The 26,219-nt window shown below is 42.7% G+C and overlaps 1 protein-coding gene across 1 annotated transcript in view; it reads right to left on the bottom strand.

The window, feature by feature from the left end:
* The window catches only part of nclb (no child left behind), a 343,194-nt gene that overhangs the window by 307,686 nt on the left and 9,289 nt on the right, over positions 1-26,219 (bottom strand). Inside the window, exon 2 of the mRNA XM_071667808.1 lies at positions 23,234-23,338. Within this exon, the coding sequence (XP_071523909.1) occupies positions 23,234-23,323 (90 nt within the window). The 5' untranslated portion in view covers positions 23,324-23,338. The remainder of the gene's footprint in view (positions 1-23,233; positions 23,339-26,219) is intronic.

Genomic DNA, 26,219 nt, shown 5'->3' with positions numbered 1-26,219 from the left:
TGCATAACACGTGACACCTAGAGAATGAGTGTGATCAAATGTGGCCTTTTTTGTCTGTTTTCCTGGCTTTCCCTTGCTGAAGCAGGGGGTAGCGATGCTGTTTCCTGTGGGTAGGGGTAGCAACAGGAAAGGATGAATGCAAGAATGTATGAATATGTACATGTGTATATCCCTGGGGATAGAGGAGAAAGAATACATCCCACGCATTCCTCACATGTCATAGAAGGCGACTATAGGGGATGGGAGCAGTGGCTAAAAACCCTCCCCTCCTTGTATTTTAACTTTCTAAAACAGGAAACAGAAGAAGGAGTCACTTGGGGAGTACTCATCCACCTCGAAGGCTCAGACTGGGTTATCTAAATGTGTGTGGATGTAACCACAATGAGAAAAAAGGAGAGTTAGGTAGTATGTTTGAGGAAAGGAACCTGGATATTTTGGCTCTAAATGAAATGAAGCTCAAGGGTAAAGGGGAAGAATGGTTTGGAAATGTCTTGGGAGTAAATTCAGGGTTTAGTGAGAGGACAAGAGCAAGGGAAGGGGTAGCACTACTCCTGAAACGGCAATAATGGTGGGAGTATGTGATAGAGTATCAGAAAGTAAACTTTAGATTGATATGGTTAAAACTGAAAGTGGATGGAGGGAGATGGGTGATTATCAGTGCATATGCACTTGGGTATGAGAAGAAAGATCATGAGAGGCAGTGTTTTGGGATCAGATGAGTGAGTGTGTTAGTAGTTTTGATGCACGAGACTGGGTTAAAGTGATGGGGGATTTGAATGCAAAGGTGAGTAATGTGGCAGTTGAGGGAATAATTGGTGTACATGGGGTGTTCACTGTTGTAAATGGAAATGGTGAAGAGCTTGAAGATTTATGTGCTAAATAAGGACTGATGACTGGGAATACCTAGTTTAAAAAGAGGGATATACATAAGTATACATATGTAGGTAGGAAAGATGGCCAGAGAGCATTATTGGATTACGTGTTAACTGATAGACACGCAAAAGAGAGACTTTTGGATGTTAAGGTGCTGAGAGGTGCAACTAGAGGGATGTCTGATCATTATCTTATGGAAGCGAAGGTGAAGATTTGTAGAGGTTTTCAGAAAAGAAAGAATATTGGAGTAAAGGAAGTGGTGAGAGTAAGTGAGCTTGTGTGAGAAAGTACCAGAAGAGATTGAGTACAGAATGGAAAAAGGTGAGAACAAACGAAGTCAGGGGAGTGGAAGAGAAATGGGATGTATTTAGGGAAGTAGTGATGGCTTTCGCAAAAGATACTTGTGGCATGAGAAGCGAGAGAGCTGGGCAGATTAGAAAGGGTGGTGATTGGTGGGATAAAGAAGTAATATTATTAGTGAAAGAGAAGAGAGAGGCATTTGGACGATTTTTGCAGGGAAATAATGCAAATGACTGGGAGACATATAAAAGAAATAGGCAGGAGGTCAAGAGAAAGGTGCAAGAGGTGAAAAAGAGGGCAAATGAGAGTTGGGGTGAGAGAGAATCATGAAGTTCTAGGGAGAATAAAAAGATGTTTTCGAAGGAGGTAAAAAAAGTGCGTAAGACAGGGGAACAAATGGGAACATCAGTAACGGGACAAATGGGGAGGTGATAACAAGTAGTGGTGATGTGAGAAGGAGATGGAGTGAGTATTTTGAAGGTTTGTTGAATGTGTTTGATGATAGAGTGGCAGATATAGGATGTTTTGGTCGAGGTGGTGTGCAACGTGAGAAGGTTAGGGAGAATGATTTGGTAAAAAGAGAAGAGGTAGTAAAAGCTTTGCGGAAGATGGAAGCCGACAAGGGAGCGGGTTTGTATGGCATTGCAGTGGAATCTATTAAAAAAGGGGGTGACTGTACTGTTGACAGGTTGGTAAGGTTATTTAATGTATGTATGACTCATGGTGAGGTGCCTCAGGATTGGCGGAATGCTTGCAGAGTGCCATTGTACAAAGGCAAAGGGGATAAAAATGAGTGCTTAAATTACAGAGGTATAAGTTTATTGAGTATTCCTAGGAACTTATATGGGAGGGTATTGATTGAGAGGGTGAAAGCATGTACAGAGCATCACATTGGGGAAGAGCAGTGTGGTTTCAGAAGTGGTAGACGATGTGTGGATCAGGTGTTTGCTTTGAAGAATGTGTGTGAGAAATAAAAGAAAAGCAAATGGATTCATAGGCAGCATTTATGTATCTGGAAAAGGCATATGATAGAGTTGATATAGATGCTCTGTGGAAGGTATTAAGAATATATGGTGTGGGAGGCAAGTTGATACAAGCAGTGAAAGGTTTTTATGGAGGAAGTAAGGCATGTGTATGTGTAGGAAGAGAGGAATGTGATTGGTTCTCAGTGAGTGTTGGTTTGCGGCAGGGATGCGTGATGTCTCCATGGTTGTTTAGTTTGTTTATGGATGGGGTTGTAAGGGAGGTGAATGCAAGAGTTTTGCAATGAGGGGCAAGTATGCAGTCTGTTGTGGATGAGAGAGCTTAGGAAGTGAGTCAGTTGTTGTTCGCTGATAATACAGTACTGGTGGTTAATTTGGGTGAGAGACTGCAGAAGCTGGTGACTGAGTTTGGTAAAGTGTGTGAAAGAAGAAAGCTGAGAGTATATGTGAATAAGAGCAAGGTTATTAGGTACAGTGGGGTTGAGGGTCAAGTCAATTGGGAGGTAAGATTGAATGGAGAGAAACTAGAGGAAGTGAAGTGTTTTAGGTATCTGGGATTGGATTTGGCAGTGGATGGAACTAGGGAGTGGAAGTGAATCATAGGATGGGGAGGGGGCAAAAGTTCAGGGAGCATTGAAGAATGTGTGGAAGTCGAGAACATTATCTCGGAAAGCAAAATTGGCTATGTTTGAAGGAATAGTGGTTCCAACAATGTTGTATGGTTGCGAGGCGTGGGCTATGGATAGAGTAGTGTACAGGAGGGTGGATGTGCTGGAAAGGAGATGTTTGAAGACAATTTGTGGTGTGAGGTGGTTTGATCGAGTAAGTAATGTAAGGGTAAAAGAGATGTGTGGAAATAAGAAGAGCGTGGTTGAGAGAGTAGAAGAGGGTGTTTTGAAAAGGTTTGGGCACATGGAGAGAATGAGTGAGGAAAGATTGACAAAGAGTATATAGGTGTCGGACGTGGAGGGAACTAGGAGAAGTGGGACACCAAGTTGGAGGTGGAAAGATGGAGTGAAAAAGATTTTGAGTGATCGGGGCCTGAACATGCAGGAGGGTGAAAGGCGGACAAGGAACAGAGTGAATTGGATCGATGTGGTATACCGGGGTCGACGTGCTGTCAATGGATTGAATCAGGGCATGTGAAACGTCTGGGGTAAACCATGGAAGGTTCTGTGGGGCCTGGATATGGAAAGGGAGCTGTGGTTTCAGGCATTAGTGCATGACAGCTGGAGACTGAGTGTGAACGAATGGGGCCTTTGTTGTCTTCTCCTAGAGCTACCTCGCACACATGAGGGGGAGGGGGATGTTATTCCATGTGTGACGAGGTGGCGATGGGAATGAATAAAGGCAGACAGTGTGAATTGTGTGCATGTGTATATATGTATATGTCTGTGTGTGTATATATATGTGTACATTAGAGATGTATGGGTATGTATATTTGCGTGTGGGGACGTGTATATACATACATGTGTATGGGGGTGGCTTGGACCATTTCTTTTGTCTGTTTCCTTGCGCTACCTCGCAAACGCGGGAGACAGTGACAAAGCAAAATAATATACATTTTTTTTTCTTTTTTTTGCTTTGTCGCTGTCTCCCACGTTTGCGAGGTAGCGCAAGGAAACAGGAAGAAAGAAATGGCCCAACACACCCCGATACACATGTATATACATACACATCCACACACTCAAATATACATACCTATACATCTCAATGTGCACATATATATACACACACAGACACATACATATATAACCATGCGCACAATTAACACTGTCTGCCTTTATTCATTCCCATCATCACCTCGCCAAACACAGAATATCATCCCCTCCCCCCCTCATGTGTGCGAGGTAGCACTAGGAAAAGACAACATAAGCCCCATTCGTTCACACTCAGTCTCTAGCTGTCATACAATAATGCCCGAAACCACAGCTCCCTTTCCACATCCAGGGCCACACAACTTTCCATGCTTTACCCGAGACGCTTCATATCCCCTGATTCAATCCACTGACAGCACGTCAACCCCGGTATACCACATCGATCCAATTCACTCTATTCCTTGCACGCCTTTCACCCTCCTGCATGTTCAGGCCCCGATCACTCAAAATCTTTTTCTCTCCATCTTTCCACCTCCAATTTGGTCTCCCACTTCTCCTCGTTCCCTCCACCTCCGACACATATATCCTCTTGGTCAATCTTTCCTCACTCATTCTCTCCATGTGCCCAAACCATTTCAAAACACCCTCTTCTGCTCTCTCAACCACGCTCTATTTATTTCCATACATCTCTCTTACCCTTACGTTACTTACTCAATCAAACCACCTCACACCACACATTGTCCTCAAACATCTCATTTCCAGCACATCTACCCTCCTGCGAACAACTCTATCAATAGCCCACGCCTCGCAACCATACAACATTGTTGGAACCACTATTCCTTCAAACATACTCATTTTTGCTTTCCGAGATAATGTTCTCGACTTCCACACATTCTTCAAGGCCCCCACGATTTTCACCCCTCCCCCACCCTATGATTAACTACCGCTTCCATGGTTCCATCCGCTGCCAGATCCACTCCCAGATATCTAAAACACCCCACTTCCTCCAGTTTTTCTCCATTCAAACTTACCTCCCAATTGACTTGACCCTCAACCCTACTGTACCTAATTACCTTGCTCTTATTCACATTTACTCTTAACTTTCTTCTTTCATACACTTTACCAAACTCAGTCACCAGCTTCTGCAGTTTCTCACATGAATCAGCCACCAGCGCTGTATCATCAGCGAACAACAACTGACTCACTTCCCAAGCTCTCTCATCCCCAACAGACTTCATACTTGCCCCTCTTTCCAAAACTCTTGCATTCACCTCCCTAACAACCCCATCCATAAACAAATTAAACAATCATGGAGACATCACACACAACTGCCGCAAAACTACATTCACTGAGAACCAATCACTTTCCTCTCTTCCTACACATACACATGCCTTACATCCTCGATAAAAACTTTTCACTGCTTCTAACAACTTCCCTCCCACACCATATATTCTTAATACCTTCCACAGAGCATCTATATCAACTCTTATCATATGCCTTCTCCAGATCCATAAATGCTACATACAAATCCATTTCCTTTTCTAAGTATTTCTCACATACATTCTTCAAAGCAAACACCTGATCCACACATCCTCTACCACTTCTGAAACCACACTCCTCTTCCCCAATCTGATGCTCTGTACATGCCTTCACCCTCTCAATCAATACCCTCCCATATAATTTACCAGGAATACTCAACAAACTTATACCTCTGTAATTTGAGCACTCACTCTTATCCCCTTTGCCTTTGTACAATGGCACTATGCACGCATTCCGCCAATCCTCAGGCACCTCACCATGAGTCATACATACATTAAATAACCTTACCAACCAGTCAATAATACAGTCACCCCCTTTTTTAATAAATTCCACTCCAATACCATCCAAACCTACTGCCTAGCCGGCTTTCATCTTCCGCAAAGGTTGTACGACCTCTTCTCTGTTTACCAAATCATTTTCTCTAACCCTCTCACTTTGCACACCACCTCGACCAAAACACCCTATATCTGCCACTCTATCATCAAGCAAACATTCAAAATACTCACTCCATCTCCTTCTCACATCACCACTACTTGTTATCACCTCCCCATTAGCGCCCTCCACTGAAGTTCCCATTTGTTCCCTTGTCTTACGCACTTTTACTTACCTCCTTCCAGAACATCTTTTTATTCTCCCTATAATTTAATGATACTCTCTCACTCCAACTCTCATTTGCCCTCTATTTCACCTCTTGCACCTTTCTCTTGACCTCCTGTCTCTTTCTTTTATACATCTCACACTCAACTGCATTTTTTCCCTGCAAAAATCATCCAAATGCCTCTCTCTTCTCTTTCACTAACACTCTTAATTCTTCATCCCACCACTCACTACCATTTCTAATCAACCCACCTCCCACGCTTCTCATGCCACAAGCATCTTTAGCGCAATCCATCACTGCTTCCCTAAATACATCCCATTCCTCCCCCACTCACCTTACTTCCACTGTTCTCACCTTTTTCCATTCTGTACTCAGTCTCTCCTGGTACTTCCTCACACAAGTCTCCTTCCCAAGCTCACTTACTCTCACCACCCTCTTCACCCCAACATTCACTCTTCTTTTCTGAAAACCCATACAAATCTTCACCTTAGCCTCCACAAGATAATGATCAGACATCCCTCCAGTTGCACCTCTCAGCACATTAACATCCAAAAGTCTCTCTTTCGCGCGCCTGTCAATTAACACATAATCCAATAACGCTCTCTGGCCATCTCTCCTACTTACATACGTATACTTATGCATATCGCGCTTTTTAAAACAGGTATTCCCAATCACCAGTTATTTTCCAGCACATAAATCTCCAAGCTCTTCACCATTTCCATTTACAACACTGAACACCACATGTATACCAATTATTCCCTCAACTGCCACATTACTCACCTTTGCATTCAAATCACCCATCACTATAACCCGGTCTCGTGCATCAAAACCACTAACACACTCATTCAGCTGGTCCCAAAACACTTGCCTCTCATGATCTTTTTTCTCATGCCCAGGTGCATATGCACAAATAATAACCCATCTCTCTCCATCAACTTTCAGTTTTACCCATATCAATAGAGAATTTACTTTCTTACATTCTATCACATACTCCCACAAGTCCTGTTTCAGGAGTACTGCTACTCCTTCCCTTGCTTTTGTCCTCTCACTAACCCCTGACTTTAATCAAAAGACATTCCCAAACCACTCTTCCCATTTACCCTTGAGCTTTGTTTCATTCAGAGCCAAAACATCCAGGTTCCTTTCCTCAAACATACTACCTATCTCTCCTTTTTTCACATCTTGGTTACATCCACATACATTTAGACACCTCAATCTGAGTCTACGAGGAGGATAAGCACTCTCCGCGTGACTCCTTCTGTTTCCCATTTTTTTAGAAAGTTAAAAATACAAGGAGGGGAGGATTTCTGGCCCCCCGCTCCCGTCCCCTCTCGTCGCCTTCTATATATATATATATATATATATATATATATATATATATATATATATATATATATATATATATATATATATAAATTATATGGTAAATTATATGGGAGGGTGTTGATTGAGAGGGTGAAGGCATGTGCAGAGCATCAGATTGGGGAGGAGCAGTGTGGTTTCAGAAGTGGTAGAGAATGTGTGGAACAGGTGTTTGCTTTGAAAAATGCATGTGAGAGATGCTTGGAAAAGGAAATGGATTTGTATGTAGCATTTATGGATCTGGAGAAGGCATATGATAGAGTTGATAGAGATGCTCTGTGGAAGGTATTAAGAATACATGGTGTGGGAGGCAAGTTGTTAGAAGCAGTGAAAAGTTTTTATCGAGGATGTAAGGCATGTGTACGTGTAGGAAGAGAGGAAAGTGATTGGTTCTCAGTGGATGTAGGTTTGCGGCAGGGGGGTGTGATGTCTCCATGACTGTTTAATTTGTTTATGGATGGGGTTGGTAGTGAGGTGAATGCAAGAGTTTTGGAAAGAGGGGCAAGTATTCAGTCTGTTGTGGATGAGAGAGCTTGGGAAGTGAGTCAGTTGTTGTTCGCTGATGATACAGCGCTGGTGGCTGATTCATGTGAGAAACTGCAGAAGCTGGTGACTGAGTTTGGTAAAGTGTGTGGAAGAAGAAAGTTAAGAGTAAATGTGAATAAGAGCAAGGTTATTAGGTACAGTAGAGTTGAGGGTCAATTCAATTGGGAGGTGAGTTTGAATGGAGAAAAACTGGAGGAAGTGAAGTGTTTTAGATATCTGGGAGTGGATCTGGCAGCGGATGGAACCATGGAAGCGGAAGTGGATCGTAGGGTGGGGGATGGGGCGAAAACTCTGGGGGCCTTGAAGAATGTGTGGAAGTCGAGAACATTATCTCGGAAAGCAAAAATGGGTATGTTTGAAGGAATAGTGGTTCCAACAATGTTGTATGGTTGCGAGGCGTGGGCTATGGATAGAGTTGTGCGCAGGAGGATGGATGTGCTGGAAATGAGATGTTTGAGGACAATGTGTGGTGTGAGGTGGTTTGATCGAGTGAGTAACGTAAGGGTAAGAGAGATGTGTGGAAATAAAAAGAGCGTGGTTGAGAGAGCAGAAGAGGGTGTTTTGAAGTGGTTTGGGCACATGGAGAGAATGAGTGAGGAAAGATTGACCAAGAGGATATATGTGTCGGAGGTGGAGGGAACGAGGAGAAGAGGGAGACCAAATTGGAGGTGGAAAGATGGAGTGAAAAGGATTTTGTGTGATCGGGGCCTGAACATGCAGGAGGGTGAAAGGAGGGCAAGGAATAGAGTGAATTGGAGCGATGTGGTATACCGGGATTGACGTGCTGTCAGTGGATTGAATCAGGGCATGTGAAGCATCTGGGGTAAACTATGGAAAGCTGTGCAGGTATGTATATTTGCGTGTGTGGACGTATGTATATACATGTGTATGGGGGGGGGTTGGGCCATTTCTTTCGTCTGTTCCCTTGCGCTACCTCGCAAACGCGGGAGACAGCGACAAAGTATAATAAAAAAGAAATAAATATATATATATATATATATATATATATATATATATATATATATATATATATATATATATATATATATATATTTTTTTTTTTTTTTTTTTTTTTTTTATACTTTGTATATATATATATATATATATTTTATACTTTGTATATATATATATATATATATTTCCCATTAATATATAGAAGGAGTAACGCGGGGAGTGCTCATCCTCCTCGAAGGCTCAGAGTGGGGTGCCTAAATGTGTGTGGATGTAACCAAGATGTGAAAAAAGGAGAGATAGGTAGTATGTTTGAGGAAAGGAACCTGGATGTTTTGGCTCTGAGTGAAACGAAGCTCAAGGGCAAAGGGGAAGAGTGGTTTGGGAATGTCTGGGGAGTAAAGTCAGGGGTTAGTGAGAGGACAAGAGCAAGGGAAGGAGTAGCAATACTCCTGAAACAGGAGTTGTGGGAGTATGTGATAGAGTGTAAGAAAGTAAATTCTCGATTAATATGGGTAAAACTGAAAGTTGATGGAGAGAGGTGGGTGATTATTGGTGCATATGCACCTGGGCATGAGAAGAAAGATCAAGAGAGGCAAGTGTTTTGGGAGCAGCTGAATGAGTGTGTTAGTGGTTTTGATGCACGAGACCGGGTTATAGTGATGGGTGATTTGAATGCAAAGGTGAGTAATGTGGCAGTTGAGGGAATAATTGGTATACATGGGGTGTTCAGTGTTGTAAATGGAAATGGTGAAGAGCTTGTAGATTTATGTGCTGAAAAAGGACTGATGATTGGGAATACTTGGTTTAAAAAGCGAGATATACATAAGTATACTTATGTAAGTAGGAGAGATGGCCAGAGAGCGTTATTGGATTACGTGTTAATTGACAGGCGTGCGAAAGAGAGACTTTTGGATGTTAATGTGCAGAGAGGTGCAACTGGAGGGATGTCTGATCATTATCTTGTGGAGGCTAAGGTGAAGATTTGTATGGGTTTTCAGAAAAGAAGAGTGAATGTTGGGGTGAAGAGGGTGGTGAGAGTAAGTGAGCTTGAGAAGGAGACCTGTGTGAGGAAGTACCAGGAGAGACTGAGTACAGAATGGAAAAAGGTGAGAACAATGGAAGTAAGGGGAGTGGGGGAGGAATGGGATGTATTTAGGGAATCAGTGATGGATTGCGCAAAAGATGCTTGTGGCATGAGAAGAGTGGGAGGTGGGTTGATTAGAAAGGGTAGTGAGTGGTGGGATGAAGAAGTAAGAGTATTAGTGAAAGAGAAGAGAGAGGCATTTGGACGATTTTTGCAGGGAAAAAATGCAATTGAGTGGGAAATGTATAAAAGAAAGAGACAGGAGGTCAAGAGAAGGGTGCAAGAGGTGAAAAAAAGGGCAAATGAGAGTTGGGGTGAGAGAGTATCATTAAATTTTAGGGAGAATAAAAAGATGTTCTGGAAGGAGGTAAATAAAGTGCGTAAGACAAGGGAGCAAATGGGAACTTCGGTGAAGGGCGCAAGTGGGGAGGTGATAACAAGTAGTGGTGATGTGAGAAGGAGATGGAGTGAGTATTTTGAAGGTTTGTTGAATGTGTTTGATGATAGAGTGGCAGATATAGGGTGTTTTGGTCGAGGTGGTGTGCAAAGTGAGAGGGTTAGGGAAAATGATTTGGTAAACAGAGAAGAGGTAGTGAAAGCTTTGCGGAAGATGAAAGCCGGCAAGGCAGCAGGTTTGGATGGTATTGCAGTGGAATTTATTAAAAAAGGGGGTGACTGTATTGTTGACTGGTTGGTAAGGTTATTTAATGTATGTATGACTCATGGTGAGGTGCCTGAGGATTGGTGGAATGCGCGCATAGTGCCATTGCACAAAGGCAAAGGGGATAAGAGTGAGTGCTCAAATTACAGAGGTATAAGTTTGTTGAGTATTGCTGGTAAATTATATGGGAGGGTATTGATTGAGAGGGTGAAGGCATGTACAGAGCATCAGATTGGGGAAGAGCAGTGTGGTTTCAGAAGTGGTAGAGGATGTGTGGATCAGGTGTTTGCTTTGAAGAATGTATGTGAGAAATACTTAGAAAAGCAAATGGATTTGTATGTAGCATTTATGGATCTGGAGAAGGCATATGATAGAGTTGATAGAGATGCTCTGTGGAAGGTATTAAGAATATATAGTGTGGGAGGAAAGTTGTTAGAAGCAGTGAAAAGTTTTTATCGAGGATGTAAGGCATGTGTACGTGTAGGAAGAGAGGAAAGTGATTGGTTCTCAATGAATGTAGGTTTGCGGCAGGGGTGTGTGATGTCTCCATGATTGTTTAATTTGTTTATGGATGGGGTTGTTAGGGAGGTAAATGCAAGAGTTTTGGAAAGAGAGGCAAGTATGAAGTCTGTTGGGGATGAGAGAGCTTGGGAAGTGAGTCAGTTGTTGTTCGCTGATGATGGTGGCTGATTCATGTGAGAAACTGCAGAAGCTGGTGACTGAGTTTGGAAAAGTGTGTGGAAGAAGAAAGTTAAGAGTAAATGTGAATAAGAGCAAGGCTATTAGGTACAGTAGGGTTGAGGGTCAAGTCAATTGGGAGGTGAGTTTGAATGGAGAAAAACTGGAGGAAGTGAAGTGTTTTAGATATCTGGGAGTGGATCTGGCAGTGGATGGAACCATGGAAGCGGAAGTGGATCATAGGGTGGGGGAGGGGGCGAAAATCCTGGGGGCCTTGAAGAATGTGTGGAAGTCGAGAACATTATCTCGGAAAGCAAAAATGGGTATGTTTGAAGGAATAGTGGTTCCAACAATGTTGTATGGTTGCGAGGCGTGGGCTATGGATAGAGTTGTGCGCAGGAGGATGGATGTGCTGGAAATGAGATGTTTGAGGACAATATGTGGTGTGAGGTAGTTTGATCGAGTGAGTAACGTAAGGGTAAGAGAGATGTGTGGAAATAAAAAGAGCGTGGTTGAGAGAGCAGAAGAGGGTGTTTTGAAGTGGTTTGGGCACATGGAGAGGATGAGTGAGGAAAGATCGACCAAGAGGATATATGTGTCGGAGGTGGAGGGAACAAGGAGAAGAGGGAGACCAAATTGAAGGTGGAAAGATGGAGTGAAAAAGATTTTGTGTGATCGGGGCCTGAGCATGCAGGAGGGTGAAAGGAGGGCAAGGAATAGAGTGAATTGGAGCGATGTGGTATACCGGGGTTGACTTGCTGTCAGTGGATTGAAGCAGGGCATGTGAAGCGTCTGGGGTAAACCATGGAAAGCTGTGTAGGTATGTATATTTGCGTGTGTGGACGTATGTATATACATGTGTATGGGGGGGGGTTGGGCCATTTCTTTCGTCTGTTTCCTTGCGCTACCTCGCAAACGCAGGAGACAGCGACAAAGTATAATAAATATAAATAATATATATATATATATATATATACATATATATATTCATTTATTATTTGTTCATCTATTTTGCTGTGTCGCTGTCTACCGTGTTTGCGAGGTAGCACAAGGAAACAGACAAAAGAAATGGCCCAACCCTCCCCCATACACAAGTATGTACATACATGTCCACACACGCAAATATACATACCCATACATCTCAATGTGCAAATATATATACACAACAGACACATATATATACACACACAGACACATACATATATACTCATGTACACAATTCACACTGTCTGCCTTTATTCATTCCTGTCGACACCTCGCCACACATGGAATAACATCCCCCTTCCCCCTCACGTGTGCAAGGTAGTGCTAGGAAAAGACAACAAAGGCCCCATTCATTCACACTTATATACAAATATATATATATATATATATATATATATATATATATATATATATATATATATATATATATATATATATATATATTTTTTCTTATTTTTTTTTTTGGCTTTGTCGCTGTCTCCCGTGTTTGCAAGGTAGCGCAAGGAAACAGACAAAAGAAATGGCCCAACCCACCCCCATACACATGTATATACATACGTCCACACACCCAAATATACATACCTACACAGCTTTCCATGGTTTACTCAGATGCTTCACATGCCCTGATTCAATCCACTGACAGCACGTCAACCCAGGTATACCACATCGATCCAATTCACTCTATTCCTTGCCCTCCTTTCACCCTCCTGCATGTTCAGGCCCCGATCACACAAAATCTTTTTCGCTCCATCTTTCCACCTCCAATTTGGTCTCCCACTTCTCCTCGTTCCCTCCACCTCCGACACATATATCCTCTTGGTCAATCTTTCCTCACTCATTCTTTCCATGTGCCCAAACCATTTCAAAACACCCTCTTCTGCTCTCTCAACCAAGCTCTTTTTATTTCCACACATCTCTCTTACCCTTACGTTACTTACTCGATCAAACCACCTCACACCACACATTGTCCTCAAACATCTCATTTCCAGCACATCCATCCTCCTGCACACAACTCTATCCATAGCCCATGCCTCGCAACCATACAACATTGTTGGAACCACTATTCCTTCAAACATACCCATTTTTGCTTTCCGAGATAATGTTCTCGACTTCCACACATTCTTCAAGGCTCCCAGAATTTTCGCCCCCTCCCCCACCCTATGATCCACTTCCGCTTCCATAGTTCCATTCGCTGCCAGATCTACTCCCAGATATCTAAAACACTTTACTTCCTCCATTTTTCTCCATTCAAACTTACCTCCCAATTGACTTGACCCTCAACCCTACTGTACCTAATAACCTTGCTCTTATTCACATTTACTCTTAACTTTCTTCTTTCACTCACTTTACCAAACTCAGTCACCAGCTTCTGCACTTTCTCACATGAATCAGCCACCAGCGCTGTATTATTAGCGAACAACAACTGACTCACTTCCCAAGCTCTCTCATCCCCAACAGACTTCATACTTGCCCCTCTTTCCAAAACTCTTGCATTCACCTTCCTAACAACCCCATCCATAAACAAATTAAACAACCATGGAGACATCACACACCCCTGCCGCAAACCTACATTCACTGAGAACCAATCACTTTCCTCTCTTCCTACACGTACACATGCCTTATATCCTCGATAAAAACTTTTCACTGCTTCTAACAACTTGCCTCCCAAACCATATATTCTTAATACCTTCCACAGAGCATCTCTCTCTCTCTCTCTCTCTCTCTCTCTCTCTATATATATATATATATATATATATATATATATATATATATATATATATATATATATATATGTTTTGGGAGCAGCTGAATGAGTGTGTTAGTGGTTTTGATGCACGAGACCGGGTTATAGTGTTGGGTGATTTGAATGCAAAGGTGAGTAATGTGGCAGTTGAGGGAATAATTGGTATACATGGGGTGTTCAGTGGTGTAAATGGAAATGGTGAAGAGCTTGTAGATTTATGTGCTGAAAAAGGACTGATGATTGGGAATACCTGGTTTAAAAAGTGAGATATACATAAGTATACTTATGTAAGTAGGAGAGATGGCCAGAGAGCGTTATTGGATTACGTGTTAATTGACAGGGGCGCGAAAGAGAGACTTTTGGATGTTAATGTGCTGAGAGGTGCAACTGGAGGGATGTCTGGTCATTACCTTGTGGAGGCTAAGGTGAAGATTTGTATGGGTTTCCAGAAAAGAAGAGTGAATGTTGGGGTGAAGAGGGTGGTGAGAGTAAGTGAGCTTGGGAAGGAGACTTGTGTGAGGAAGTACCAGGAGAGGCTGAGTACAGAATGGAAAAAGGTGAGAACAATGGAAGTAAGGGGAGTGGGGGAGGAATGGGATGTATTTAGGGAATCAGTGATGGATTGCGCAAAAGATGCTTGTGGCATGAGAAGAGTGGGAGGTGGGTTGATTAGAAAGGGTAGTGAGTGGTGGGATGAAGAAGTAAGAGTATTAGTGAAAGAGAAGAGAGAGGCATTTGGACGATTTTTGCAGGGAAAAAATGAAATTGAGTGGGAGACGTATAAAAGAAAGAGACAGGAGGTCAAGAGAAAGGTGCAAGAGGTGAAAAAAAAGGGCAAATGAGAGTTGGGGTGAGAGAGCATCATTAAATTTTAGGGAGAATAAAAGATGTTCTGGAGGGAGGTAAATAGGGTGCGTAAGACAAGGGAGCAAATGGGAACTTCAGTGAAGGGCGCAAATGGGGAGGTGATAACAAGTAGTGGTGATGTGAGAAGGAGATGGAATGAGTATTTTGAAGGTTTGTTGAATGTGTCTGATGACAGAGTGGCAGATATAGGGTGTTTGGGTCGAGGTGGTGTGCAAAGTGAGAGGGTTAGGGAAAATGATTTGGTAAACAGAGAAGAGGTAGTAAAAGCTTTGCGGAAGATGAAAGCCGGCAAGGCAGCAGGTTTGGATGGTATTGCAGTGGAATTTATTAAAAAAGGGGGTGACTGTGTTGTTGACTGGTTGGTAAGGTTATTTAATGTGTGTATGACTCATGGTGAGGTGCCTGAGGATTGGCGGAATGTGTGCATAGTGCCATTGTACAAAGGCAAAGGGGATAGGAGTGAGTGCTCAAATTACAGAGGTATAAGTTTGTTGAGTATTCCTGGTAAATTATATGGGAGGGTATTGATTGAGAGGGTGAAGGCATGTACAGAGCATCAGATTGGGGAAGAGCAGTGTGGTTTCAGAAGTGGTAGAAGATGTGTGGATCAGGTGTTTGCTTTGAAGAATGTATGTGAGAAATACTTAGAAAAGCAAATGGATTTGTATGTAGCATTTATGGATCTGGAGAAGGCATATGATAGAGTTGACAGAGATGCTCTGTGGAAGGTATTAAGAATATATGGTGTGGGAGGCAAGTTGTTAGAAGCAGTGAAAAGTTTTTATCGACGATGTAAGGCATGTGTACGTGTAGGAAGAGAGGAAAGTGATTGGTTCTCAGTGAATGTAGGTTTGCGGCAGGGGTGTGTGATGTCTCCATGGTTGTTTAATTTGTTTATGGATGGGGTTGTTAGGGAGGTAAATGCAAGAGTCTTGGAAAGAGGGGCAAGTATGAAGTCTGTTGGGGATGTGAGAGCTTGGGAAGTGAGTCAGTTGTTGTTCGCTGATGATACAGCGCTGGTGGCGGATTCATGTGAGAAACTGCAGAAGCTGGTGACGGAGTTTGGTAAAGTGTGTGGAAGAAGAAAGTTAAGAGTAAATGTGAATAAGAGCAAGGTTATTAGGTACAGTAGGGTTGAGGGTCAAGTCAATTGGGAGGTGAGTTTGAATGGAGAAAAACTGGAGGAAGTGAAGTGTTTTAGATATCTGGGAGTGGATCTGTCAGAGGATGGAACCATGGAAGCGGAAGTGGATCATAGGGTGGGGGAGGGGGCGAAAATTTTGGGAGCCTTGAAAAATGTGTGGAAGTCGAGAACATTATCCCGGAAAGCAAAAATGGGTATGTTTGAAGGAATAGTGGTTCCAACAATGTTGTATGGTTGCGAGGCGTGGGCTATGGATAGAGTTGTTCGCAGGAGGATGGATGTGCTGGAAATGAGATGTTTGAGGACAATGTGTGGTGTGAGGTGGTTTGATCGAGTAAGTAACGTAAGGGTAAGAGAGATGTGTGGAAATAAAAAGAGCGTGGTTGAGAGAGCAGAAGAGGGTGTTTTGAAATGGTTTGGGCACATGGAGAGAATGAGTGAGGAAAGATTGACCAAGAGGATATATGTGTCGGAGGTGGAGGGAACGAGGAGAAGAGGGAGACCAAATTGGAGGTGGAAAGATGGAGTGAAAAAGATTTTGTGTGATCGGGGCCTGAACATGCAGGAGGGTGAAAGGAGGGCAAGGAATAGAGTGAATTGGAGCGATGTGGTATACAGGGGTTGACGTGCTGTCAGTGGATTGAATCAAGGCATGTGAAGCGTCCGGGGTAAACCATGCAAAGCTGTGTAGGTATGTATATTTGCGTGTGTGGACGTGTGTATGTACATGTGTATGGGGGGGGTTGGGCCATTTCTTTCGTCTATTTCCTTGCGCTACCTCGCAAACGCGGGAGACAGAGACGAGGTATAAAAAAAAAAAAAAAAAAAATGTTCTGGAAGGAGGTAAATAAAGTGCGTAAGACAAGAGAGCAAATGGGAACTTCAGTGAAGGGCGCAACTGGGGAGGTGATAACAAGTAGTGGTGATGTGAGAAGGAGATGGAGTGAGTATTTTGAAGGTTTGTTGAATGTGTTTGATGATAGAGTGGCAGATATAGGGTGTTTTGGTCGAGGTGGTGTGCAAAGTGAGAGGGTTAGGGAAAATGATTTGGTAAACAGAGAAGAGGTAGTAAAAGCTTTGCGGAAGATGAAAGCCGGCAAGGCAGCAGGTTTGGATGGTATTGCAGTGGAATTTATTATAAAAGGGGGTGACTGTATTGTTGACTGGTTGGTAAGGTTATTTAATGTATGTATGACTCATGGTGAGGTGCCTGAGGATTGGCGGAATGCATGCATAGTGCCATTGTACAAAGGCAAAGGGGATAAGAGTGAGTGCTCAAATTACAGAGGTATAAGTTTGTTGAGTATTCCTGGCAAATTGTATGGGAGGGTATTGATTGAGAGGGTGAAGGCATGTACAGAGCATCAGATTGGGGAAGAGCAGTGTGGTTTCAGAAGTGGTAGAAGATGTGTGGATCAGGTGTTTGCTTTGAAGAATGTATGTGAGAAATACTTAGAAAAGCAAATGGATTTGTATGTAGCATTTATGGATCTGGAGAAGGCATATGATAGAGTTGACAGAGATGCTCTGTGGAAGGTATTAAGAATATATGGTGTGGGAGGCAAGTTGTTAGAAGCAGTGAAAAGTTTTTATCGAGGATGTAAGGCATGTGTACGTGTAGGAAGAGAGGAAAGTGATTGGTTCTCAGTGAATGTAGGTTTGCGGCAGGGGTGTGTGATGTCTCCATGGTTGTTTAATTTGTTTATGGATGGGTTGTTAGGGAGGTGAATGCAAGAGTTTTGGAAAGAGGGGCAAGTATGAAGTCTGTTGGGGATGAGAGAGCTTGGGAAGTGAGTCAGTTGTTGTTCGCTGATGATACAGCGCTGGTGCCTGATTCATGTGAGAAACTGCAGAAGCTGGTGACTGAGTTTGGTAAAGTGTGTGAAAGAAGAAAGTTAAGAGTAAATGTGAATAAGAGCTAGGTTATTAGGTACAGTAGGGTTGAGGGTCAAGTCAATTAGGAGGTGAGTTTGAATGGAGAAAAACTGGAGGAAGTGAAGTGTTTTAGATATCTGGGAGTGGATCTGGCAGCGGATGGAAACATGGAAGCGGAAGTGGATCATAGGGTGGGGGAGGGGGCGAAAATTCTGGGAGCCTTGAAGAATGTGTGGAAGTCGAGAACATTATCTCAGAAAGCAAAAATGGGTATGTTTGAAGGAATAGTGGTTCCAACAATGTTGTATGGTTGCGAGGCGTGGACTATGGATAGAGTTGTGCGTAGGAGTATGGATGTGCTGGAAATGAGATGTTTGAGGACAATGTGTGGTGTGAGGTGGTTTGATCGAGTAAGTAACGTAAGGGTAAGAGAGATGTGTGGAAATAAAAAGAGCGTGGTTGAGAGAGCAGAAGAGGCTGTTTTGAAATGGTTTGGTCACATGGAGAGAATGAGTGAGGAAAGATTGACCAAGAGGATATATGTGTCGGAGGTGGAGGGAACGAGGAGAAGAGGGAGACCAAATTGGAGGTGGAAAGATGGAGTGAAAAAGATTTTGTGTGATCGGGGCCTGAACATGCAGGAGGGTGAAAGGAGGGCAAGGAATAGAGTGAATTGGAGTGATGTGGTATACCGGGGTTGACGTGCTGTCAGTGGATTGAATCAAGGCATGTGAAGCGTCTGGGGTAAACCATGGAAAGCTGCGTAGGTATGTATATTTGCGTGTGTGGACGTATGTATATACATGTGTATGGGGGTGGGTTGGGCTATTTCTTTCGTCTGTTTCCTTGCGCTACCTCGCAAACGCAGGAGACAGCGACAAAGCAAAAAAAAAAAATATATATATATTAATATATTATACTTTGTCGCTGTCTCCCATGTTAGCAAGGCAGCGCAAGGAAACAGACGAAAGAATAGCCCAACCCACCCACATACATATGTGTATACATACACGTCCACACGCATATATACATACCTATACATACACACACACAATTCATAGTCTGCCCTTATTCATTCCCGTTGCCACCCCGCTACACATGAAATAACAACCCCCTCCCCCGCATGTGCGCGAAGTAACGCTAGGAAAAGACAAGGCCACATTCGTTCGCACTCAGTCTCTAGCTGTCATGTATAATGCACCAAAACCAAACCTCCCTTTCTACATCCATGCCCCACAGAACTTTTCATGGTTTACCCCAGATTCTTCACATGCCCTGGTTCAATTCAATGACAGCACGTCGACCCCGGTATACCACATCGTTCCAATTCACTCTATTCCTTGCACGCCTTTCACCCTCATGCATGTTCAGGCCCCGATCACTCAAAATCTTTTTCACTCCATCCTTCCACCTCCAATTAAGTATCCCACTTCTCCTCGTTCCCCCAACCTCAGACATATATCCTATTTGTCGATCTTTCCTCACTCATTCACTCCATGTGACCAAACCATTTCAAAACACCCTCTTCTGCTCTTTCAACCACACTCTTTTTATTACCACACATCTCTCTTACCCTTTCATTACTTACTCGATCAAACCACCTCATACCACATATTGCCCTCAAACATCTCATTTCCAGCATATCCACCCTCCTACGCACAACTCTATCCATAGCCCATGCCTCGCAACCATATAACATTGTTGGAAGCACTATTCCTTCAAACATACCCATTTTTGTTTTCCGAGATAATGTCCTCGACTTTAACACATTTTTCAATGCTCCCAGAACTTTCACCCCTATCCCCACCCTATGATTCACTTCCGCTTCCATGCTTCCATCTGCTGCCAAATACACTCCCAGATATTTAAAACACTTCACTTCCTCCAGTTTTTCTCCATTCAAACTTACCTCCCAATTGACTTGACCCTCAACCCTACTGTACCTAATAATTGCTCTTATTCACATTTGCCCTCAGCTTTCTTCTTTCACATACTTTACTAAACTCAGTCACCAGCTTCTGTAGTTTCTCACCCGAATCAGCCACCAGCGCTGTATCATCAGCGAACAACAATTGACTCACTTTCCAAGCTCTCTCATCCACAACAGACTGCATATTTGCCCCTCTTTCCAAACTCTTGCAATCACCTCCCTAACAAACTCATCCATAAAAAATTCAAACAACCATGGAGACATTACGCACCCTTGCCACAAACCAACATCATTGAGAACCAATCACTTTCCTCTCTTCTTACAAGCACACATGCCTTACATCCTCGATAAAAACTTTTCACTGCTTCTAACAACTTACCTCCCACACCATATATTCTTAATACCTTCCACAGAGCATCTCTATCATCTCTATCATATGCCTTCTCCAGATCCATAAATGCTACATACAAATCCATTTGCTTTTCTAAGTATTTCTCGAATACATTTTTCAAAGCAAACACCTGATCCACACATCCTCTACCACTTCTGAAACCATACTGCTCTTTCCCAATCTGATGCTCTGTACATGCCTTCACCCTCTCAATCAAGACCCTCCCATATAATTTACCAGGAATACTCAACAAACTTATACCTCTGTAATTTGAGCACTCACTATTATCCCCTTTGCCTTTGTACAATGGCACTATGCAAGCATTCCACCAATCCTCAGGCACCTCACCATGAGTCATACATACATTAAATAACCTTACCAACCAGTCAACAATACAGTCAACCTCTTTTTTAATAAATTCCACTGCAATACCATGCAAACTCCCTGCCTTGCTGGGTTTCATCTTCTGTAAAGCTTTTACCACCTCCTCTCTGTTTACCAAATCATTCTCCCTAACCCTCAAACTTTGCACACCACCTCGACCAAAACGCCCTATATCTGCCACTCTATCATCAAAGACATTCAACAAACCTTCAAAATACTCACTCCATCTCCTAACATCACCACTGCTTGTTATCATCTTCCCCATTAGCCCCATTCACTGATGTTCCCATTTGTTCCCTTGTCTTAAGCACTTTATTTACCTCGTTACAAAACATATTTTTATTCTCCCTAAAACTTAATGATACTTTCTCTCCCCAACTCTCATTTGCCCTCTTTTCTGCCTCTTGCACCTTTCTTTTGACCTCCTGCCTCTTTCTTTTATACATCTCCCAGTCATTTGTACTATTTCCCTGCAAAAATCATCCAAACGTGTTTGTCTTCTCTTTCCCTCACAATCTTACTTCTTCATCGCACCATTCACTACCCTTTCTAATCTGCACACCTCCCACCTTTCTTGTGCCATATGCATATTTTGCACAAGCCATCACTGCTTGTTAAATACGTTATCCCACTCCTCCCTCACTCCCCTTACGTCATATGCTCTCACCTTTTGACATTCTGCACTCAATCTCTCCTGGTGCTTCCTCACACAAGTCTGCTTTCCAAGCTCACTTATTCTAACCATTCTCTTCTCTCCAACATTCTCTCTTCTCTTCTGAAAACCTCTATAAATCTTTACCTTCAGTAGCCCCTCTCAGCACATTAACATCCAAAAGTCTCTCCATTACACACCTATCAATTAATACATAATCCAATAACATCTATCCTACTCACATACATATACTTATGTAAATCTCTCTTTTTAAACCAGGTATTCCCAATCACCAGTCATTTCTCAGCACAGAAATCCACAAGCTCTTCATTTCCATTAACAACACTGAACACCCCATCTACACCAATTATACCCTAAACTGCCACATAACTCACCTTTGCATTCATATCTCCCATCACTATAACCCAGTCTCATGCATCAATGCTGCTAACACACTCACTCAGCTGCTCCCAAAACACTTGCCTCTCATGGTCTTTCTTCTCATGACCAGGTGTATAGGCACCAATAGTCACCCATCTCTCTCCATCCACTTTCAGTTTTACTCATAGCAATGCAGAATTTACTTTCTTACACTCTATCACATACTCCCACAACTCCTCCTTCAGGAGGAGTGCTACTCCTTCCTTTGCTCTTGTCCTATCACTAACCCCTGACTTTACTTCCAAAACAATCCCAAACCACTCTTCCCCTTTACCCTTGATCTTCATTTCACTAAGAGCCAAAATATCCAGGTTCCTTTCCTCAAACACACTACCTATCTCTCCTTTTTTCTCATCTTTGTTATATCCACACATTTAGACACCCCAATCTGAGCCTTCGAGGAGGATGAGCACTCCCATCATGACTCCTTCTTCTGTTTCTCCTTTCAGAGATTTAAATACAAGGAGGGGGTTTGCAGCCTCCCCTGCTCCCGCCCCCTTTACTCGCTTTCAACGTCACGCAGGGAATACGTGGGAAGCATTCTTTCTCCCCTATCCCCAGGGATAAGCAATATAGTATATTAAATAAATATAAGGGTAAGAGAGATGTGCGGAAATAAAAAGAGCGTGGTTGAGAGAGCAGAAGAGGGTGTTTTGAAATGGTTTGGGCACATGGAGAGAATGAGTGAGGAAAGATTGACCAAGAGGATATATGTGTCGGAGGTGGAGGGAACGAGGAGAAGAGGGAGACCAAATTGGAGGTGGAAAGATGGAGTGAAAAAGATTTTGTGTGATCGGGGCCTGAACATGCAGGAGGGTGAAAGGAGGGCAAGGAATAGAGTGAATTGGAGCGATGTGGGATACCGGGGTTGACGTGCTGTCAGTGGATTGAATCGAGGCATGTGAAGCGTCTGGGGTAAACCATGGAAAGCTGTGTAGGTATGTATATTTGCGTGTGTGGACGTATGTATATACATGTGTATGGGGGTGGGTTGGGCCATTTCTTTCGTCTGTTTCCTTGCGCTACCTCGCAAACGCGGGAGACAGCGACAAAAAAAAAAAAGAAAAAATAAAATAAAATAAATATAAATGTGTGTATGTATGTGCGTATATGTATATATGTAAGTAGATGGGTCTTTCTTCATTTGTTTCCTGGTGCTACCTCACTAATGCAGGAAAAGGCAATCAACTAGCTATAGCTATCATTAAATAAATAAATAAATAATAATGACTGCATTTGCATTATGGATGAGTATTTCAGAAAGAATAATTCTGCCTATTCTGATGTATGACAATAAAACTGGTGAAGAGACACAGAAGAAAGTCAAGAATTATTATGAAAATACGAAATAACAGATATAAAAGGGAGGATGAAAAAACAAAGATATATTTCTAAGATTATAAGGATATATGGAAAGGAGGAGTGTTTGAGCAATGATGCTGTTTATGGATAGAGGAAGTGAACTGGACGAAAAAAGGCTGTATGTATGAAGGTGTAGAAGGCGTTTGCTTTGAGGAACATAAACATGCATAGAAGTGATTTTGTTTGAGCCTTCTTGATAATACACAACATAATCAATCCTGCTACAAAGAAGAATTTGCCAAATTAGATATTAAACAGAAAAAACAGGACATCATCAAATTACCTTATCAGGGACTGCTTTAGCAACTCCTTTTGGTATCCAAGCTGCACAAGTGATGAAGCTCACACAGCGCTTCCCTTCCATCCCTTCCATTTTACAGTCTGATATCTGGAACCATGAAAGAACATTTAATGTATTAACAGAAAAAAAAAGATAAGTATACAATGTATACAATACATGCAACAGGGATATTCCATGGTATTGCAGTTAGCGTTCCTGAGCATGATACATTCACAGGCTACCTAAGATCGAATGCATGTTGTCGGATCCTGGTTGTGGCAGTCGGTCCACAATTAATCAAGATGTTCATCCACCCCTAAGTATTGGTACCTAGCTCAAGCTGGGGCACACACACACACGCACACACACACACACACACACACGCACACACACACACACATATATACATATATATTTGCTTTGTCGCTGTCTCCCGCGTTAGCGAGGTAGCTCAAGGAAACAGACGAAAGAATGGCCAAAACCACCCACATACACATGTATATACATACACGTCCACAAACGCAAATATACATACCTATACATCTCAATGTATACATATATATATACACACAGAGACATACATATATAACCATGTACATAATTCAGACAGTATGATATATATAAATATATATTATCATTTATTTATTTTGCTTTGTCGCTGTCTCCCGCGTTAGTGAGGTAGCACAAGAAAACAGATGAAAGAATGGCCCAACCCACCCACATACACATGTATATACATACACATCCACACACGCAAATATACATAGCTATACATCTCAACGTATACATATATATACACACACAGACATACAAATATATACACATGTACATAATTCATACTGTGTGCCTTTATTCATTCCCATCGCCACCTCACCACACATGAAATAACAACCCCCTCCCCCCTCATGTGTGCGAGGTAGCACCAGGAAAAGACAACAAAGGCCACATTCGTTCACACTCAAGTCTCTAGCTGTCATGTAATAATACACCGAAACCACAGCTCCCTTTCCACATCCAGGCCCCACAAAACTTTCCATGGTTTACCCCAGACGCTTCACATGCCCTGGTTCAATTCATCGACAGCACGTCTACACCGGTATACGACATCAATCCAATTCACTCTATTCCTCACACACCTTTCACCCTCCTGCATGTTCAGGCCCCGATCACTCAAGTATATATATATATATATATATATATATATATATATATATATATATATTTTTTTTATTTTATTATACTTTGTCGCTGTCTCCCGCGTTTGCGAGGTAGCGCAAGGAAACAGACGAAAGAAATGGCCCAACCCCCCCCCATACACATGTATATACATACGTCCACACACGCAAATATACATACCTACACAGCTTTCCATGATTTACCACAGACGCTTCACATGCCCTGATTCAATCCACTGACAGCACGTCAACCCGGTATACCACATCAATCCAATTCACTCTATTCTTTGCCCTCCTTTCACCCTCCTGCATGTTCAGGCCCCGATCACACAAAATCTTTTTCACTCCATCTTTCCACCTCCAATTCGGTCTCCCACTTCTCCTCGTTCCCTCCACCTCCGACACATATATCCTCTTGGTCAACCTTTCCTCACTCATTCTCTCCATGTGCCCAAACCATTTCAAAACACCCTCTTCTGCTCTCTCAACCACGCTCTTTTTATTTCCACACATCTCTCTTACCCTTACATTACTTACTCGATCAAACCACCTCACACCACACACTGTCCTCAAACATCTCATTTCCAGCACATCCACCCTCCTGCGCACAACTCTATCCATAGCCCACGCCTCGCAACCATACAACATTGTTGGAACCACTATTCCTTCAAACATACCCATTTTTGCTTTCCGAGATAATGTTCTCGACTTCCACACATTCTTCAAGGCTCCCAGAATTTTCGCCCCCTCCCCCACCCTATGATCCACTTCCGCTTCCATGGTTCCATCCTCTGCCAGATCTACTCCCAGATATCTAAAACACTTCACTTCCTCCAGTTTTTCTCCATTCAAACTTACCTCCCAATTGACTTGACCCTCAACCCTACTGTACCTAATAGCCTTGCTCTTATTCACATTTACTCTTAACTTTCTTCTTTCACACACTTTACCAAACTCAGTCACCAGCTTATGCAGTTTCTCACATGAATCATCCACCAGCGCTGTATCATCAGCGAACAACAACTGACTCACTTCCCAAGCTCTCTCATCCCCAACAGACTTCATACTTGTCCCTCTTTCCAAAACTCTTGCATTCACCTCCCTAACAACCCCATCCATAAACAAATTAAACAACCATGGAGACATCACACACCCTGCCGCAAACCTACATTCACTGAGAACCAATCACTTTCCTCTCTTCCTACACATACACATGCCTTACGTCCTCGATAAAAACTTTTCACTGCTTCTAACAACTTGCCTCCCACACCATATATTCTTAATACCTTCCACAGAGCATCTCTATCAACTCTATCATATGCCTTCTCCAGATCCATAAATGCTACACTTTTTTTTTTTTTTTTTTTTTTTGCTTTGTCGCTGTCTCCCGCGTTTGCGAGGTAGCGCAAGGAATCAGACGAAAGAAATGGCCCAACCCACCCCCATACACATGTATATACCTACGTCCACACACGCAAATATACATACCTACACAGCTTTCCATGGTTTACCCGAGACGCTTCACATGCCTTGATTCAATCCACTGTCAGCACGTCAACCCCAGTATACCACATCGCTCCAATTCACTCTATTCCTTGCCCTCCTTTCACCCTCCTGCATGCTCAGGCCCCAATCACACAAAATGTTTTTCACTCCATCTTTCCACCTCCAATTTGGTCTCCCTCTTCTCCTCGTTCCCTCCCCCTCCGACACATATATCCTCTTGGTCAATCTTTCCTCACTCATTCTCTCCATGCGCCCGAACCATTTCGAAACACCCTCTTCTGCTCTCTCAACCACGATCTTTTTATTTC

Source organism: Panulirus ornatus, chromosome 12 (genome assembly GCF_036320965.1).
Source record: "Panulirus ornatus isolate Po-2019 chromosome 12, ASM3632096v1, whole genome shotgun sequence".
Classification (NCBI taxonomy): Eukaryota; Metazoa; Arthropoda; class Malacostraca; order Decapoda; family Palinuridae; genus Panulirus; species Panulirus ornatus.
Note: the sequence above shows the minus strand (reverse complement) of the source record. Positions and strands in the feature narration are given on the sequence as shown.